Source organism: Bos indicus, chromosome 22 (genome assembly GCF_029378745.1).
Source record: "Bos indicus isolate NIAB-ARS_2022 breed Sahiwal x Tharparkar chromosome 22, NIAB-ARS_B.indTharparkar_mat_pri_1.0, whole genome shotgun sequence".
NCBI classification, from domain to species: domain Eukaryota; kingdom Metazoa; phylum Chordata; class Mammalia; order Artiodactyla; family Bovidae; genus Bos; species Bos indicus.
In genome coordinates this window covers 55,404,544-55,424,673 of record NC_091781.1, presented here as the reverse complement: position 1 = coordinate 55,424,673, position 20,130 = coordinate 55,404,544, and the positions used below count along the sequence as shown (strand labels likewise).

The following is a 20,130-nucleotide window of genomic DNA, read 5'->3' as shown; positions in this document are numbered from 1 at the left end:
AAAGGGGAAGAATAGAGCCATATGGTAACTCTATTTAACTTTCTGAGGAACTGCCAGACTGCTTTCCAAAGTGACTGCACCATTTTACACTCCGAGCAACAGTGTGTGAGGGTTCCAATTTCTCCATACCTCGCCAACACTTCTTACTCTCATCTCTTACGGTCATCTCAGTGGGCCTGCAGTGGTATCTCACAGTGGCTTTGATCTGCATTTTTCTGACGGTTAATGATGCCAAGCATCTTTTTTTTTAATGGACTTATTGGACATCTGTATATCTTCAAAAAAAGGTCAGTTTAAATCCACTGAAGTCACTCAGTCATGTCCAAGTCTTTGCGACCCCATGGACTGTAGCCCTCCAGGCTCCTCGGTCCATGGGATTTTTCCAGGCATGAATACTGGAGTGGGTTGCCATTTCCTTCTCCAGGAGATCTTCCCAACCCAGGATCGAACCTGGGTCTCCCATATTGTAGGCAGATGCTTTACCATCTGAGCTACCAAGGAAGCCTGCCTTAAATCCATTGGCCATTTTTAAATTGGATTAGTGATTTTTTATTATTAAGTTATAAGAATTCCCTATATAAATATTCTGGATATTGGTTTCTAATCAGAAAAATGAATTTCAAAAAAAAAAAAAAAAAAACACCTTTATTCTCTAATTCTTTTCCTTTCTTCATAGTGTCCTTTGAAGTACAAAGTTGCAGATTTTCATGGAGCCCAATTCCCAATTAATCTGTATTATCCTTTGTTAGGTGCTTTCTTATTCAATGCTCACAGTTAATTGTGCAGAGTAGAGATTACTGATCCCATTCAACAAATAAGGAAAAGGAAGCTCAGTGAAGCAAATGACCCAAGGTCTCACAGGGGGCCACTGCACATGGCCCTGCCCGGCCACACAGTGAACAGAGCAGGTGTGGCCATTGCTCGGAGCTGGGCCATGAGTTCAGGCCTTCTGACCAGGCCAGGTTCAGGCCTTCATATACTCCGGGAGTGTTACTGTGCAATATGGCCAAGTTTTAAACAGATTCCTCAGACATTACACATTTAACATTCTAGGGATGCTGCCGTTACTTAAAACAAGGGGATCTGGGGAATCTGTCTTTGGAAGTTATATGAACACGTAGTGAGTTGGGCGTGTTTTATAAACACACTCAATTGTAATGAGGGGAGGTCAGAGTTTATGATGAAGCCAAAAGTCCTGGATACCTAAGTCTGGAAAAGGAAGTACATTATTCAGTTGGATTGCGCCTTTTAGGATTTATATACATGGTGACACACACACCAACCAATACAGAGTATGAGAAGTCATTTAAGATTAAAGGGAGATCTAAGTCTCAGAACTGTTTCTAGCAATGGCAGCCCGATATGCGAGATGCCAGAGGACACTGATACACTGCATGAGAAGGAATCACACGGACACGCTTGAAGACATTCTGATATAAAAACTGGCCATCTTTGTACTTCTCAGTCACACCAGAACACTGAATCAAAATTACTGAATTACTGGAGCTAAAAAGGATTTCACATTTCTTCCAATCTCCTTAAGTGATGTAACCAATGCACCAACTGTTGACTCGAGTCCTCACGAGAACACTAGCAGAACAGGGACTAAAATTTAAAGAGGATGCAGTGTCCATGTTCTAGTTCTTATTATCAGCTGTTTGAACTCTGCTTTTAGCATTTATGGCTCTTCCCCTCTCTCCCCCACAGACCTCCAAGTGGGTTGTGCCATCCAAGACACCTCTACTAAAGGGTGTGGAAGTGTGCCCAAGGTTCACGGTCCATCTTCCAACTGGCTCGTCCCTAACACCAGCTTATTTAAACATCTCAGGTCCATGTAGATAGCTCTGACAGCAAATAAAAGGGGCTCATTTTATGAAGTGAGTTCTGAAGGGATACTGCCAAGCCTTATTTCAAAAGCCAGGCTCCAGTTTCCAGTCTAAGAATTAGATGGCTTTCTGCCTGCTGTCTCTGCTTTTCCCCTCTTACTTAGGAAAGAAGGCCAAAGCTGAGCCTCGAGGGACTGCTTCATAAGGAAAAATCGACGCAGGGTACGGTGTCAGGATGGGCCAGTGCAGGTTGGAAGTGGGCTAGCAGAAGGCTTGGGAGAAGAGACGCTGCTTCGCGAGCGGGTTAGGTCAGTCCCCAGGGCCATTTCCCTCCACTGGAAACAGGTTTAAGTGCTGACACGGGGGTTTCCCACAGCTTCTACTAGCCTCCAAAGGCATATTTGTCATCGGAGGCTCTTGATGAAGCTGTACATAAATATCTGACTGTTGTTAAACACAAAACAAAACAAAACAAAACAAAAATATTCCACGGGAACCAAATCAAAACCAGCTGTGAGGGGGAGAGGCCAAAAACTCAGTGTCAGTGCAAAAGGCCCAGCAGAAACACTTGTTAACTGTGCTGTTTACTTTGCTGAATAGTAAACTGTCACGCCAATGAAGCCATATCACATGACTACAATGTCTTTCACATGACTCTCCAGCTATGGGAGAAATGGGCATTTTATTTTCTAGAATTCTGGATTCTGTAGTGGATGAGTCAGAATCTGGGTTTTAATTCAGAATCAACCCATCGGCCCAGGCCTGTTCATTGCCAGTCATCAAAATTTAAAAAAAAAAAAATTATGATTTTTACATCCTATGGTATATAGCTGGTGTGCTAAACTTACTTTTTAAATGATCATTCATTAATCCCTAATTCTGCAGAAAGAAAGTAGTGCTTAGCAAAAACACAGTTCTTTTAAAGGAATGCGATAGTTGCAATCTTAAAAACTAATTGTATGACACAGCATCAAGTAAAACGTGCGTGTGTGTGTCTGTGTGTCTGTGTGTGTGTGTGTTAGTCTCTCAGTTGTGTCTGACTCTCTGCGACCCCATGGACTGTAGCCTGCCAGGCTCCTCTGTTCATGGGATTCTCCAGGCAAGAATACTGGAGAGGGTTGCCATTTTCCCCTCCTGGGGATCTTCCCAACCCAGGGATCAAACTCAGATCTCTTGCATTGTGGGCAGATTCTTTACCATCTGAGTCACCAGGGAAGCCAAGTAAAATGTAGCCTAACATTAATGCTGGAATCATGAAACTTGCCAACTTTCAAAAATGAGAATGAACTATTTCAGGCAAGTTGGGTTATGGAATTTTGGAATTTGAACATCTCAAGGATATACCAATATAGCTTGTTTTATTAACTCCTATAAATCAGTGTTTTCTCTCTCTGGTTAGATAGAGTTTGAAACTTATTTGGCATTTCCCACAGCACAATGTTGAACTCACAGTTGGAACTAAAGCAGTACATGTGAACTGATACTTGATGAAAAATAACCCTAAGAAGGAAAGTCACAGCAAATTTTATGAAAAGATGGCTAAGTCATTCACAAGTTTGATTAGACTCGGCCTTTTTACAACAAGCTAAGCAATTTAAAGAGCATGTGGTGAGCATGTCAAGGGCTCCGTGACTTGGAAGTCTTGTGTTTCATCAACTTTAGGGTCATTTCCTCTGGTTCCAACTGGGATCAACAGTCAGCTAGGAGCCATGGGGGACTGGGGTCCATCTTTAAATATGCGAGACCATTCGCAACAGGGTCTTGAAAGTAAAGGTCAGAACTCTGTGCAAAATTCCCTGTTCAGAGAGCAACATTTTAAGAGGGTAAAAAGCTAAGTGGGGCCACCTAGAGTGTACTTACCAAGAGCTAAACTGGCTATAAAGAACCTAGCAATCTCTGCCTAAGACCTTTTCCTTATGAAAAATTTATGAGGTGGGTGTTTTAAATTTTTCAATCTACAAGTTGAGATAAAATTAATTCATCACCACATATTTTTCATGTAAGTATTTTTACTGCATCCTTGGTCTATAGCTTCTCTTCACTGTACTAAATGAAACAGGAGGACTTTATCTGCTAAACCAAGCTACCATTTCTGTTCTTTTTCTCTAAGCTGTATCTCCACCCTGTCTCTAATACCATCTAGTTGTTTTCACTCCTTTATTCCACTACCTCAAAATCATCACAGCCCAAGATAAACTGACCTCTGTGACTCTGGCACCCTCTCCCCCAACTGCCAGCCCCCTTTTTGCACCTTGCTCCTCAGCCCTCTTCCAACAGACCCAACCTGGCGATCTGTGTGTTCCTCTCAACAGCACTATCATTAAACTAGTACAAAGGCAATCATTTTTGGATACTCGATGATGGGAGGGAGGTGAGTGCAAAAAACTCCATGGGTCAATCTCACTAAACGTGGTTGATACTGTCTTGAATCTCTCTCTCAACCCATTCTCTCTGTGCCCCTTTCAATGAAAATAAAGGGATCTATAATCTCTAGTGGGATCAGTTTTGCATTCCTCCTTCATAAAGGGGCCATATCTGGGGAGAGAGACCACAGATGTTAAGGGAGATGAAAAAGTTTAATAACAACGAAACATTTTCTTTCTTTAAACTGAAAGGAATTAACCTGCTACAAAATGGATGAACCTAGAAAACATCATGCTAAGTAACAGACATCAGACACAAAGGCCTTAACTTTGGTTTCAGGCTCTTGAAAGTGAAGTCGCTCAGTCGTGTCCGACTCTTTGAGACTCCATGGACTGTACCCTGCCAGGCTCCTCCATCCATGGGATTTTCTATGCAGGAATACTGGAGTGGGTTGCTATTTCCTTCTCCAGGGGATCTTCCAGACCCAGGGATCGAACCTGGGTCTCCCGCATTGCAGGCACACTCTTTACTGTCTGAGCCACAACAGAAGCTCACTCAGCCTCTTGATGAAGGTCAAAGAGCAGAGTGAAAAAGCTGGCTTAAAATTCAACACTAAAAAGCTAAGATCATGGCATCCAGTCCCATCACTTTGCGGTAAATAGGAGAGGGGAAAAGTGGAAGCAGTGACAGACTTTATTTTCTTGGTCTACAAAATCACTGTGGATGGTGACTGCAGCCATGAAATTGAAAGATACTTGCTCCTTGGAAGAAAAGCTATGACCAACCTAGACAGTGTGTTAAAAAGCAGAGACATGACTTTGTTGACAAAGGTCTGTATAGTCAAAGCTGGTTTTTCCAGTTGTCATGTCATGAGAGGGTAACAGGTAGGATGCCTAGGGGCCCCCAAATGGAGGAAATAGGCTGCAAATATCAGACATTTTTAAAAAATCTCTCTCTTAAGCGGCAGGAGGAAACAAACTACAAATATCAAGATTTTTCTCCTTTCTCTATACAAAATTAAAAGGAAGTTTCTTTTAAAATTCTGTGTTGCCATGATGACACCTGGTTCTACCTGAACTTAACTTTTCTCAAACCTTGAGCTAACCAATGCATTTTTCTTATGGAAATGTTTTTCTTAAGCTATGTTAATGAACTATGTATTTCCTTCAGTCAGTTCAGTCGCTCAGTCACGTCTGACTCTTTGGAAGCCCATGGACTGCAGCATGCCAGGCCTCCCTGTCGATGTATTTACCTTAGATTGGTTTGCCTAAGACTGAGAACCAACTTGACAAACCAGTCTGTTTTATTCAACAAACCAGTATGTTTTACTCATGCAAATGTTCTCTTAAGCTATGTTAATGAGACTATGTTATTCCTTGGAAATCTGCCTGTCTCCAAGATATACAAGATATACGTCAATCATTTTATGGTCTGGGATGACTCACCTTGTGGCCATGTTCTCAAAATGCATGCTGTGGGGGAGGGGCCTGGGGTCACTGTCTGAGTTTTGAGACACTTCCTTTCTCAAATTAGCAGCCTGCTAGTAGGTATGTAACTTCCTGCTAAAGGCTAGCAGGGGGGCACTCTTTCTGCCTGCTTCTGATGTCTATATGTCAGAAGTGTTCTCTATCTCTTTTATACTTTAATAAAACTTTATTACACAAAAGCTCTGAGCGATCAAGCCTTGTCTGCTTTTGAACTGTGGTGTTGGAGAAGACTCTTGAGAGTCCCTTGGACTGCAAGGATATCAAACCAGTCTATCCTAAAGGAAATCAAACCTGAATATTCATTGAAAGGATTGATGCTGAAGCTACAATACTTTGGTCATGTGACATGAAGATACAGCTCATTGGAAAAGACCTTGATGATAGAAGAAATTGAAAGCAAATGGAGAAGGGGGCAGCAGAGGATGAGATGGTTGGATAGTATCACTGAGTCAATGGACAGGAGTTTGAGCAAGCTCGGGGAGATGGTGATGGACAGGTAAGCATGACGTGCTGCAGTCCGTGCGGTTGCAGAGTCGGACACGACTGAGTGAGTGAACAGCAACAACACGTGACATATCCAGGATAGGAAAATCCACAGAGACAGAAGGGAGGTTAGTGGTCACCAGGACTGGAAGGAAGGAGAAGGCGGGAGTGAGGAGTGACAGCTCAGTGGGCACAAAGTTCCTTTTTGTGAGGATGAAAAGGTACTAAGCTCGACAGTGACAGTAGCAGGACTGTGAATGTACTAAAAGGCACTGAACTGGACATGCTGAGAGGGCGAACTCCACGGTACGTGACTTGTAAGTCAATGAAGCTGTTACTGAAAAGTGCATTCAGGGCTTCCCTGGTGGCTCAGTGGTAAAGAATCCATCTGCCAAAGCAGGAGACACGGGTTCAATCCCTGATTTGGGAAGATCCCACAGGCCATGGGGCAGCTAAGACCGTGTGCCACAGCCACTGAGTCTGTGCTCTAGAGCCTGGGAGCCGCAACTACTGAAGCCCGCGTGCCCTAGGGCCTGTGCTCGGCAACAAGAGAGGCCACCACAGTGAGAAGCCTGCGCACCGCAACGAAGAATAGCCCCCCTCACCACAACTAGAGAAAGCCTGTGCCAAGTATCACAGACCCGTGTGGCCAAACAGAAGCAAACAGTCTCTGATATCGGGTAACTCCAACTAAATGCTCAAGATCTGAGTAACATATTTTAGACTCCTGGCCTCTGAGACCTTTATTCCAAGGACACCCTGGCCCCCCTCTCCTGTTGCACTCCCCCACGCTTTCCCTGCCCAAATCTTTTCAGAGACAGCCTACTTATCCTATCCCAACTAACTGGAAAATCCGGTCCCTTCCAAGGAAAGCTTTTTGTTGACATAGTTACTCCTCCAGGCAGGAGTAACAGTTCTCTCAGCACCTAATATGCAAATGTCGAAGGCGTTTTTGCTGACACTAGAGTTCAGTAGTTGCGTCTCTGCTGCGCACACTGTGAGCTCGTCTTGCTAAGTTTTGTATTCGGTTACGAGCACAGTGCCCTGCTAGTGAGTTTTCAAAAGATGTTCAGTAAAGGCTTTCTTTTTTTTGCAAAACTAGCATTTGTACAAATATTTTATAAACAATGTATAAAATGATACTGTCACATATAATTATCTGGTTGAATCCTTTGCAACTGCGATGTTGACGAATGAAACCAGTGAGTCCAAGAAGAGAATTAATTGGGCATTCCTCATCGCATTGCTTCCCTGGTGGCTCAGAGGGTAAAGCGTCTGCTGCAACGTGGGAGACCCAGGTTCAATCCCTGGGTCGGGAAGATCCCCTGGAGAAGGAAATGGCAATCCACTCCAGTACTCTTGCCTGGAAAATCCCATGGATGGAGGAGCCTGGTAGGCTACAGTCCATGGGGTCGCAAAGAGTCGGACACGACTGAGCGACTTCACTTTCTTTCTTTCTTTCCTTGCATCGCTAAAACAAGTTGGGACTTTTCCATATGGGATGCAGAAGTCTGTGTCTTTATTACTGAATATCTGTAAACGTACTGAAAGTCAACTGTGGAAATCAGCACACGACCTTTACGCAGGTATGTGGGTATCTTTTGATATTCATATTTATTCACACACACCCTTTTCCCAGTCAAGTAGAACAACACAGGCAAGACAATGATTCTTGTTGCCAGGAGGTCTGCTGGTAAGCATTCTGTTTTGAAAAACATAGTCCTGTTTCGAGTTTTTGAAGAAAAAGAATAACCCTTTTCTAAGATAAGGGTTGCAAACTCCAATACCAGTAAGAGTCATCAACTGAAAAGCATCTTCAAAACAGAGCACCGTCACTTAAGAATATCTTTCGGGCAAGAAAGCAACAGCAGTGTTCGTCTCCACGAAGGGAACCGGGTGGTGAGGGACAGGTGGGGAGGAAGGTTTCCTTCCCACACAGTCTTTTTATGCCTTTAAAACCTTGTATCAAGCACATTATTTAATCTATAAAATTGGCTTTTTGGCTCCAGCTAACTATCACTATTAAGGAATGCAGGCCTGGGGTTGCCAGATCGGATCTTTCAAAGAAGTTGGAAATGGGGAAACTCACATTTTTATGTAAAACTCATAATTTTTAAAATGTTGGCTTCATTCAGAATTTAACGCGTGGGAGGCCAAACAAAACACACGTGTAAGCCGTGTCTGGTCCCAGGCCAGCCAGGTTACCACCTCTAATCTAAAACCTATGTGCGGCTATGACTGCAAAACTAGAAACGTACTTTACTGGAGGAAAACTTCAGAAAGAAAACTCAGCCTGTGGATGAGGTCACTCCCCCTTCCTGCCCTACCATCTCTCTGCTGTTGCTTTCTTAAACTGCTCCTTCTCCTTCTGGGTCTTCGAAAAGGCAACTGATGTTTGACCAACTAAAGCGCAAAACAAGCCAGGTTTGATCAACGAATATACCCTTTATCCTAGCATCCGGTCTGCTTCTAAAGAGTGAAACATGGTAGGCGGCAGCGATGGGGTCGCTATCAAGTTGCAATTCTTCTAGGCAACCAAAGAGAAGTATGTGAATTATTTCTAGGTGGGTGGAAAAATTCCCCCGCCAACTAGTCACACGCCACTAGTCCCTCACCATCAGCCCTGCTCAGGGGACGAAGTGCAGCCTTGATCAACCTAACATTCTGAACCTTCCCTGGGAAGCCAATCACAGCGCTGGGGAAAATCTCTTAAAGGCCTGCAGAGACGCCAGTCATCTGCTGAGAATGAGGCTAAGAGATCTGTGGGGGCCTGATCACAGGTCACAAGTGGGAGACTGCATCTGCTGGACGCCCAGAGGACAGCAGGGCAAGACGAAGAAGAATCGCTCTCAGTTCCACGACAAGCACTAGAGAAGTGCCATCACGCCTCATGATGAGGTGAAAACGCTTACTTCCATCTGCTGGGAGCTTCGGGAGATTTCATTTGGGTATTTCTGTGTGGTATTCCTACACTCGGTGATAGGTCCACTCTTATAAACAGCAGTCTTCACCACTAGCTAGTCCAGTGTTGGGCTGGCCCACCATTCACTGACCCCTGGGGCCTCCCCCAGTAGTGAGGATACACAACCCCAGACGGTAATCAATGAGCAGGACTAGGGGCTGATGGTAACTCTGCAAACGTCCTACTCCCAAAGGACATAGGCACCCAAGCGTTTCTTATGTTACTTGAGGAAATGCTATGACAGGCCACGTTTTCCTAAGAGCTTCTTTACCTAGGTTACTGTGGGAGAGGGCTGAGTCGGGGGGATGTGTTGATTTAATCTCATTCATCCATCTTGAGGGATTCCCTGGTAGCTCAGACGGTAAAGAATTCCCCTGCAATGCAAGAGACCTCGGTTCGATCTCTGCGTTAGGAAGATCCCCTGGAGAAGGGAATGGCAACCCACTCCAGTATTCTTGCCTGGAGAATCCCATGGACAGAGGAGCCTGGCGGGCTACAGTCTATGGGCTCGCAGAGTCGGACACGACTGAGCGACTAAGCATCCACCTTGAGGAACTGTTTTGCCAAGTGACCAGGCAGTGCCACACATACGCAGCATACTATTTTCTGAGAACATCGAGCATTTGGAAAAGCAAAATGATCATCCACCCTGTAATCCCAGTCTTTAAAAAACAAACAAACCACGACTGTAGCAACCCAGGAAATTAAGATTTGCAAAATATTCTAAACGGCAAGCAAAACAAAACTCTCTTAGGTTGTAACTGAGAAGGCAACCTCATGGTGGGCTTCAGTGGCCCAAGAGGGCGGATTCGCTTGTGAAATAAAAACCAGGCGTCTTCTTGCTGAACATGGTCAGAGTCCAGTGTCTTCCCTGACTTGCATTTTGATGTATGCACATCACAGCCAACTCTGCACTGGCCACAGGCATGCTGCCCGATAGAAAGAACCTGGATGCTTGGAAATCAATAGCCCGCAGTTTCTTCATCAGCAGTTTTGTGCATTTGGCACCCAGCACACAAAAACCTGCACACAGCAGCATCCAGCAACTGCAAACGGCTCGTTTACTCACGGCCAGCAGACTGACTTAGCAATTTGGTTCTAAGGAAAACATTCATAATTAACCACTTCCTTCCTTTTCTGTAAATCTGAATATCAAACAGGTTTTAGACCCATCTGTCTTCTGAACAAGATCTTTGTCTTAAGTCTTACCTCAGCAGCCTGGGTCTCTTGATGCAGCAATGTAAGACCGGTCAAGTCCTCTAAGAAGGAGTGCGAAGAATTAAACACCTTCGCCAGGAAATTAAATCCTTCTCGTTCATACTGATCGAGAACCTGTAAAGACATTTATGAGTGAAAGTGTTAAGTCACTCAGTCATGTCCCACTCTTTTTACCCCATGGACTACAGCCCTCCAGGCTCCTCTGTCCATGGAATTCTCCAAGCAAGAATACTGGAGTAAGTAGCCATTCCCTTCTCCAGGAAATCTTCCTGACCCAGGGATTGAACCGGGGTCTCCCGCATTGCATGTGGATTCTTTACTGTCTGAGCCACCATGGAAGTATATTAGATATATGTTAAGGGGGAAGTAGGATTTAAATGCATATTAAAAGATTTTTACTTCTAATAATCACCTGTCAAAAAATGGAACTAAAACAAGAATTAAAAATTAAATATGGGAAAAATCAATCTGTTAGGCAAACAACTGTGAGGGTTTAGTATTTATCATTTTCCCTTTCTTAGAAAGAACGACAATACCATCTTCCAATTCAGATGACAGTATTTCTCAGACAAAATAAGTTACATGCAAATCACTAAAAATTCTAGAAGAGTAGAGGTTGCTGATTCTAAAGTTCACTTTTTAGGAGAAAAGTAATAGGCAATTATTTCCTTGTGTATTGACAGATGAATGGATAAAGAAATTGTGGTACATATATACCATGGAATACTAGCCATAAAAAGGTATGAATTTGAGTCAGTTGGAAACGGGTGGATGAACCTAGAGCTTGTTATACAGAGTGAAGTAAGTGAGAAAGAGGAAAAACAAATACTGTATATTAACGCATATGCATGAAATCTAGAAAAATGGCACTGATGACCCTATTTGCAGGGCAGGAATAGAGACAGAGACTTCAAGACTGGAATGACGGACACAGCAGGGGAAGGAGAGGGTGGGACAAATGGAGAGCGTAGCACTGCCTGTATCCACCACCGTGTGTAACAGAGACGGCAGCGGGGAGCTGCTGCGCGGCACAGAAAGGGCAGCTGTGCTCTGCGATGGCCCAGGGGGGCGGGCGAGGCTGCTGCTGAGAGGGAGGCTCAAGAGGCGGGCGGATCCTGTATATTTACAGCAGATTCACGCTGCTGTAGGGCAGAAACACAACGCTGTAAAGCAATTATCCTCAATTAAAAATAAATTAATAGAAGAACAAACAAAACTATAGGCAAGAGAAGAGCCAAGAAAAAAAAATTTTAAGGATAAAGGGAAAGGAAGGGACAAAAGGTGGGAAATGAGACCCACCAGTTAGTCAAATGCATTAAAAATGATTTTTTTTAATGTAAAAATGAATTTCATCGGCATATCACAAAAAAGTTGCCCAAACAGCCAATAAACATATGAAAAGTTGCTCAACATCACAAGTGACAGCTAAAAACCACAACGAACGGCTACTTTATAGCTACCAGAGCGGCTAAGATGAACAAGACGGAAAATACCAAGTACTCACAAGGGTATGGAACAACCACTGTTCTCATGGGAAGACAAAATAACCACCTTAGGTGTTTAATATTTATATGCCCTGTGACCAAGAGATTCTTAAAGAAGGCTGAGTGCCGAAGAATCAGTGCTTTTGAACTGCAGTGTTGGAGAAGACTCTTGAGAGTCCCTTGGACTGCAAGATCAAACCAGTCCATCCTAAAGGAAATCAGTCCTGAATATTCACTGGAAGGACTGATGCTGAAGCTGAAGTTCCAACACTTTGGCCACCTGATGCGAAGAGCTGACTCATTTGAAAAGACCCTGATGCTGGGAAAGACTGAAGGCAGGAGGAGAAGGGGACGACAGAGGATGAGACGGTTGGATGGCATCACCGACTCAATGGACATGAGTTTGAGCAAGCTCTGGGAGATGGTGAAGGACAGAGAAGCCTGGTGTGTCCATGGGGTTACAAAGAGTCGGACATGACTGAGCGACTGAACAATACCAGCAAACAAAAAAATGTGCACAGAGGCGCATCAGAAGAGCGGAACAAAAGTGTCCAAGCAGCACCATTCACGACAGCCCCAACAAGGAACTACTCCAGTGTCCGTCAACAGTAGGCTGAATTAACAAACTGTGGCTTATTCACGCAATGGAATAACACACGGACATGCAAACGTACGACGACTACAAGCAACAATATAGATGATTCTCACAAACTACGGTAAACAAAAGAAGGGAGAAGCGGTGTGCACTACAGGATTACAACAATGTAGTTTTTTAAAAAGTGAACCTGTGCTGTTAGAAGTCAGGAGTGTGGTTGTGCAGTGAGGGACTGGAACTGGAAGAGGGCACAGGGGAGGGCCTGAGGTGCTGGTAACTTTTTCTTTTATCTGGGTTCTGGTTACAAAGATACACCTGTGAAAAACCATCAAGCACTTTTTCATATATACATTGTCCTTTGATCAAAAGATCAAAAGAAGGACTTCCCTGGTAACGCAGTAGATAAAAACCTGCCTGCCAGTGCAGGGGACAAGGGTTTGATCCCTGGTCCAAGAAGGCTCCACATGACACAGAGCAGCTAGGCCTGTGGACCACAGCTGTGAACCTGCGCGCCCCAGCTGCTGAGCCCTTGTGCCCTGGAGCCTCTGCAGCAAGAGCAGCCGGCACAACGAGAAGCCCCCGTTCACGGCAGCTAGTGAAAGCGCACACAAAGCCACAGAGACCCAGTGCAGCCAAAAGCAAAGGAATTAGCTAATTTTAAAAAATATCAAAAGATACAAGATCGGTAGTCTTTTGAGGAAAACAATATAAGAACATGACTGCTTAAAAGTGATTAGCACACTTAGGAATTCAATGATCACTGTGAATTACAGAAGGCACACGGTGAATCAGAGCCTTGGAAATTCTCTCAAAACTCAGAGTAAATAAAGAGACGACTGCTTCAGATACACAGCAGACACTGATGATACATCCCGGAAATCAACACATGAACGGAAAGGCTGGAAAAGCAATGACACAAAATACAGAGAAAAGAATTTTTAAAAAATGTCTCCATGCAGAAATGAAAATGTAGAAGCCCTTCAATCCAGCAATTCCACTTCAAAGACTTGTCAAAGAATTTTTGCTGTTGTTGAGGCTTGCAGACTTGTGATCCCCTCCCCGCTTCCAATATTCTTTAATACTGAGAGGGTAACAGGCAGGAAGGCCAAGGGTCTCCAAATGGAGAAGACAGGCTGCAAGCATCAGACATGTTTTCTCTTTCTCTCAAGCGGCAGGAGGAAACAAACTACTAGTGTTATATTTTCCCTTCTCTATACAAATTTAAAGAGACGTTTCTCTTCAAATTCTGTGTTGCCATGACGACACCTGGTTCCACCTGAACTTAACTTTTCTCAAACCTCGAGCTAACCAATATATTTTTCTTATGGATATGTTTGTCTTAAGCTATGTTAACAAACTATGTATTTACCCTAGACTCTGTCTTTAAGTAGGTTGCAAACCAGTATGCAAACAAACCAGCATGTTTTACTCATGCAAATCTTCTCTTAAGCTATGTTAATGAGACTGTATTTGCTTGGAAACCTACCTTTCTTCAAGATTCACGTCAGCCCGTGACAACTCACCTTGTGCCCACGTTACCTCAAAATGCATGCTGTGGGTGAGGGGCCTGGTGCCATTCTCTGGGTTTTGAGGCATTTCCTTTTTCTAATTAGCAGACTGCTAGTAGCTATATAACATCCTGCTAAAGACTAGCAGGGGGCACTCCTTCTGCCCCCTTCTGATGTCTATGTCCGAAGCTTTCTTTATCTCTTTCATACTTTCAGTTAAAACTTTATTACACAAAAGCTCTGAGCAATCAAGTCTCGTCACTGGTCCCAGACTGAGTTCTCCTCTGGAGCCCAAGTATCCCGGCGTTTTTCGTGGTTCAGCAACAACCTTTCAATATTTAGCTATTTTTTTTTTTTATAAGGTGAATATTGTAAAGAAAATCTGATGATGAGCATGTTGACTCTTCAGTGGCATGCCCACCCCATCCCCACTTAAATCCTGCTTGTCGTTGGTCAGTCGCTCAGTCGTGTCCGACTCTTTTTGGCCCCATGGACTGTAGCCCACCAGCCTTCTCTGTGCATGAGATTTTCCAACCAAGAATACTACAACGGGTTGCCATTTCCTTCTCCAATATTTTACTTGCATGGGCACAAAGGCTGAGGTGCAAGGATACTCACAGGAACACCATTTGCAACAACAAAAGATTCGAAATAACCACCCCTTTAAAGGTGCTGACTAACTAAACTGCAGTATATTTACGGTCAAAGACATAATCAGGATGCATTAAAAGAATGAGGCATTTCTACAGTACTGATATAAACTGACTTCCAAGACAGAAATGTATTAAAAAGCAATATCCAGAGTATGAATCTAGTACTGATGCTTTTAAAATAAAGGTGGTGGAGAGGAAGCAAGGGAAATGCACATATGCAGGGGTTTGTTTCTGCATATAGTATCCCTGAAGAACAGACACACAAACACACACACACACACGCCTGACAACAAGTAGTTGCCTTTGTATCTTCTTTTACACTACTCGAGTGTTTTTAAACCATGTACACATATTACCTATTCATATAATATCATAAATCTCAAAAATTTTTTTTTTCCTTTGGTGCCAGAGAAAGGTCTTAAAAGAAAAGGATGAAGAACTCTAATGTCCTGATGAGGCAGTTGGAACTGGAGGGGAGCAGTGGCTCCTCGTGGGCACAGCAAGTGTGTAGGTAGGGACCAGGGAAGTGGCCGCAGTGCTAAGTTAAGGAGAACAGGGAGCTGGGTGCTGGGGAGCTCTAGGGTCTGGACAGTAAGGTCCAGGGAGGGCCAGTCAGCTCTGGGGTCAGGCGGTGAGGTCATCTGCTGCCAGAGAAGGGGATGTGGTGGGCCATGGAGCTGGAGGAGGGTAGTGATGGTCTGGGACAGCAGGGTGGAGAATGGGAGAGGGGCAGGTGGTTAGTGGTGCACAAAAGTACTGACAACCTAAAACCCCATTCAGGACAAAAATTATCTTTCTCCCCAAACTCAAATTTAACAATCCATCAAAGCTTGGGGACTGGCCAGAAAGGGTCAAATAATTTGAGGCGCTAGTGAGTAATTAAAGACAGTTGCTTCTTGGAAGGAAAGCTATGACAAACCTAGATAGCATATTAAAAAGCAGAGACATCACTTTGCCGACAAAAGTTTATATAGTCAAAGCTGTAGTTTTTCCAGTAGTCATGTACAGATGTGAGAGTTGAACCTAAAGAAGGTTGAGTATTGAAGAATTGATACTTTTGAACTGTGGTGCTTGAGAAGACTCTTGAGAGTCTCTTGGACAACAAGGAGATCAAACCAGTCAATCCTACAGGAAATCAACCCTGAAAATTCACTGGAAGGACTGATGCCGAAGCTGAAGCTCCAATACTTTGGCCACCTGATGAGAAGAGCCGACTCATTAAAAAACTCCCTGATACTGGCAAAGATTGAGGGCAGGAGGAGAAGGGGGTGACAGAGGATGACATGGTTGGATGGCGACACCGATTTAATGGAGATGAGTTTCAGCAAACTCTGGGAAATGGTGAAGGACAAGGAAGCCTGGCTTGCTGCAGTCCGTGGGGTCGCAAAGAGTTGGACACGACTGAACGACAGGAGTGAGTAGTCATGAAGGGGTCTGAGGCTGTTGAGCACAGACCTGCAGGCGGGAGGCATGGAGAAGCGGAATCCTGGAGAGGTGGAGGAGCAGGGGGTGACTCTTACATGCCAAGGCATCAACAAAGTGCAGTCTTTGGCCGATTAGCCACAGGAAATTAATTTGACAACCCAATGCCTGGATAAAAAAGCATTTAATAACTGAATTCCTCAGTAATTAGGAGATTCCTTACAAACCAGAATGTTATCTCAGGAAAAATGTGCATAGAAATTAGGTGACCCTTTTCAAACTGCCAAGAGCTCTGTGTTTAGTGACCATCCCATTTTTGTTTTTTAAGAGAGATGACATTAATATTGCGATTTTTTATTTTTTAATTGACACATAGTTCATTTATAATGTTGTGTTAGTTTCAGATATACAGCAGAGTGAGTGGTTCATACGTATCTATTCTTCTTCAGATTCTTTTTGCTTATAGGTTATTATAGAATACTGAGTGGAATTCCCTGCACTATATACAATAGGTCCTTGTTGGTCATCTATTTTATATATAGTAGCTCGTGCATGTTAATCCCAAACTTCTAATTTATCCATACCCCTGTTACCATAATCATAAGTTTTCTCTGTTAATCATAAGTCTTCTCTGTCTGTGGAAGTCTATTTTGTAAATAAGTTCATTTGTATCTTTATTTTTTTAGATTTCACATATACGCAATATCATATGATATTTGTCTTTCTCTGTCTCCCTTCACTTAGTATGATCATCTCTAGGTCCATCCAGTGATCACTTATTTCTGAGTGAACTATTCAACTCATTAAGCGGCTTCTTTGTGCCAGGTTTCCAGTAAGGCAAAAAAAAAAAAAAAGACATGGGAATGAAAAATGGACAAAAACTTTGATAAAAAAAAAAATTTGGAGTAACTCCAGAGATGACTCGTTATTGGATCTTAATTAAACCTGGAGGTTTCAAGCCTGTGTTTCCACAGATAATTTTGTAGTGCTATAAATCTGGACGAAGTGGAAAAAACGAATGGCCAGGGTAGAATGAGTGAAGGCCTTCCCCATAATCAGGATGTACAGAAAGTTTGATGCTGAAACATTATTAATAGCTCTGGCTTGAAAAATATGTGGAAAAACTTAACCCTCCAGGGGCATATTTAATCATGCAAGAGTTTTCCAGTATTCCCTTTATGTGCTGGGAAGTTAATCTGTGTTACGAGTATAAGCAGCTTATAAAATGTAGGAGGATTTTTTTCCTCCTCCACAAACAGCTCAATCTTAAAGGAGAAAAAAATGTGTTTTAAATTATCAAAAAAAAAAAAAAAAAAGAGACAGAAAAAAAGTATCACAATGAATTTGAGCACTGCAACAACCTGTCATAAAACATAAAACATATAATACCTCTTAAGTAAATTATATAATATGTGGTCTTATACACATTACATTTTGGAAGGTTATAAGTATTCTAAAGATACTAGGTTATAAGTATTCTAAAGGTTGTAAGTATTCTAAAGATTATAAGTTTATAAGTATTCTAAAAGGTTATAAGGTTATAAGTATAAGAAGGTTATAAGTATTCTAAAGATTCTAAAGTTTTTTTTCAAGATCTTTCTGTGTTGTTGGCTGTTGTCATTATAGACTGCCTGAACCGGCTAAGTCTGCTCCTGCCCCTAAAAAGGGCTCTGAAAAAGCTGTGACCAAGGCCCAGAAGAAGGACAGCAAGAAGCGCAAATGCAGCCGCAAGGAGAGCTACTCCATGTACGTGTACAAGGCGCTGAAGCAAGTCCATCTGGACACTGGCATCTCCTCCAAGGCCATGGGCATCATGAACTCCTTCGTCAACGACATTTTCGAGCGCATCGCTGGCGAGGCATCGTGCCTTGCGCATTACAACAAGCGCTTGACTATCACATCCAGGGAGATCCAGACCGCCGTGCGCTTGCTGCTACCCGGGGAGCTGGCCAAGCACGCCGTGTCCGAGGGCACTGAGGCTGTCACAAAGTATACCAGCTCCAAGTAAATATAACACGCCTAGCTGCTGTTAACGGAGAACGCAATGGCACCCCACTCCAGTACTCTTGCCTGGAAAATCCCATGGACGGAGGGCCTGGTGGGCTGTAGTACATGGGGTCACTAAGAGTTGGACACGACTGAGAAACTTCATTCTTTCACTTTCTAAAGATACTAGGAGAGTTTGCTAAGTAGAGAAATAATAACTCCTTTAAAGATATGGATCCTTTCCTGATGGACACAATTTTCCTTACTTAACTATGGCAACCCACCCCCGTATTCTTGCTGGGAAATCTCATGGACAGAGGAGCCTGATGGGCTACAGTCAGTGGGGTCACCAAGAGTCGGACACAACTGAACAACAAGAAGCCTATGCCGCTCCCCACGGCACGCTGAATTGCCACGGGGACTGAAGAAAACACTCTGCCTCACTGTCTTGGTAATAGGGAGCTGATCGGTTTTAAATATCAACCAGATGGTTGGTAACTTTGTTTCTATTTCTGTATATGTCAGTGATATAAACCAGATAATGGATAAGAAAACAGCTTCCTATGGAAATGCAGCTATCATCTTAACTAAATCAGTTGCTGTTAACTTCCTCTGTTTAGATACAGGCTTTACAATGTCAAAACTTTAAAAAGGAGGACAGTTCTGAGTTCAAGATACATAATAGCAGGGGATGATTTATGGGTGCAAGAGTGAGAGGTACAAACGATTCAGTACAAGACCGGTTACAAGGACATATTGTACAACATGGGAGATACAGCCAACATTTTGTAATAATTGCAAACAGAGTACAACCTTTCAAAAATGTATAAAAATTTTTAAAAAGTGAGTCTGAAAAGATAAAAAAAGTCTGAAATGAGATTTTAAGGTTAACTAGTTCTTTCCTGTAAACTGATCTAATTTCATAATGTAAATAAAAATAGAAACAAAGTTAAGAAAACATACCAGTATGTCAAAAACTAGAGCTGCCGGGAGCCAGCGTGAGGAACTCCGCCCGTGGCAAAGGTCATGAGGAAGGAGGCTCGGCATATGCAAAGGTGGGATCGAGCCTCAGGAGTCCCCCTGGAAGTTCTCGAGCATCTACCCCCAAAACCAGAGTCTGCCTACTTTCTGCTTTGTGCTCTCACCTACACCTCTGACTTTACGGGGGCTGTCCCCCACTACCTCTCTCTGAAAAAAGAGTTAACTTACAGCTCCAGTTGATAAAGTTGGTGGGCGTGATAAGAGTGTTTTAACCTACAAACTCCTCTGAAGGTTATTCTGGCCACATGTGATTGTTCACAGCCTCCCAACCGTGAGAGGCATGAGATGTTCTAAACTGTCTAAATACAGATTCCTTTGAGCAATTAAAAGATTGATTAGAAATTGTATTGGTGAAGGGTTTTTCACTTGTTGGGCCAATGTTTGCTGCTAAGTTTCCATATCCCTTACCTGCTGTGTCCCTGGTAGTGTATTGATTAATATAATTGGTGTAAGTAGTAGCTTTAATGTTTGTAACCTTGGATCCTTGAGTTAATTCTTTTTCTTGTTATAGCCCACCACACCTTTGCCCTATAGGAATGCAACTTTATCTAATGCTTTTGGAGGGTGGCGCCTGACTAATCACCTTTAGAGAAAAATAAGTTTTCTGAAGAAAGGGTCTTAAAATGTTAACAGGCCTCAGGGCCAGAAGATGATGCAAATCACCTGAACTTTTGCATATGATAAGTTTGCAGGAAGAAAGCCTGGCTTACTGCATGACTCTACTCATTCCCCCATTATCCTCTATGCATAACTTAAGGTATAAAAACTACTTTGGAAAATAAAGTGCGGGCCTTGTTCACTGAAGCTTGGTCTCCCCATGTCGTTCTTTCTCTCACCTTCTGGCTGAATTATTCAGCCTCTTTTCTCCACTGAATTTCCTCACTGAGCTATCCTTATTTAACCACTCTTCATATCTTTAATTAACGCTTAATTGATCTATTGTTTCCTGATCGCTGAAGCCGTCTCCCCTTCGAAACCCCTGACTCCACCATGGCTGGACCCCGGCAATAGCATTAATCAGGATAATACCTGGCATGTCAAAAACGCACTACAGATAAGTCTCTTGTTCTTTCCCTAATGACACTGTATAGTGTCCATTTT

The 20,130-nt window shown here is 43.2% G+C and overlaps 2 protein-coding genes across 22 annotated transcripts in view; one reads left to right on the top strand and one right to left on the bottom strand.

Moving 5' to 3' along the window:
• Positions 1 to 20,130, bottom strand: part of ATG7 (autophagy related 7) — a 293,009-nt gene that overhangs the window by 132,711 nt on the left and 140,168 nt on the right. For 9 of the 21 annotated variants that reach the window (XM_070776856.1, XM_070776863.1, XM_070776857.1 and 6 more), the window contains 2 exons: positions 10,332 to 10,454; positions 4 to 9,496 (listed from right to left, as the gene is read on the bottom strand). The exons of 2 other annotated variants lie outside the window; for them this stretch is intronic. In XM_070776856.1, the coding sequence (XP_070632957.1) occupies positions 9,338 to 9,496; positions 10,332 to 10,454 (282 nt within the window). In that variant the 3' untranslated portion in view covers positions 4 to 9,337. Of the gene's footprint in view, positions 1 to 3; positions 9,497 to 10,331; positions 10,455 to 20,130 lie in introns of those variants that run through there. 10 more of the 21 variants (XR_011563074.1, XR_011563076.1, XR_011563075.1 and 7 more) reach the window with 2 other exon arrangements.
• On the top strand, positions 11,814 to 18,280 carry LOC139178705 (histone H2B type 1-C/E/F/G/I-like). The gene is made up of 2 exons (XM_070777267.1): positions 11,814 to 11,848; positions 17,629 to 18,280. Exons 1-2 carry the CDS (start codon positions 11,814 to 11,816, stop codon positions 18,008 to 18,010), a joined length of 417 nt encoding a protein of 138 aa, XP_070633368.1. The 3' UTR covers positions 18,011 to 18,280.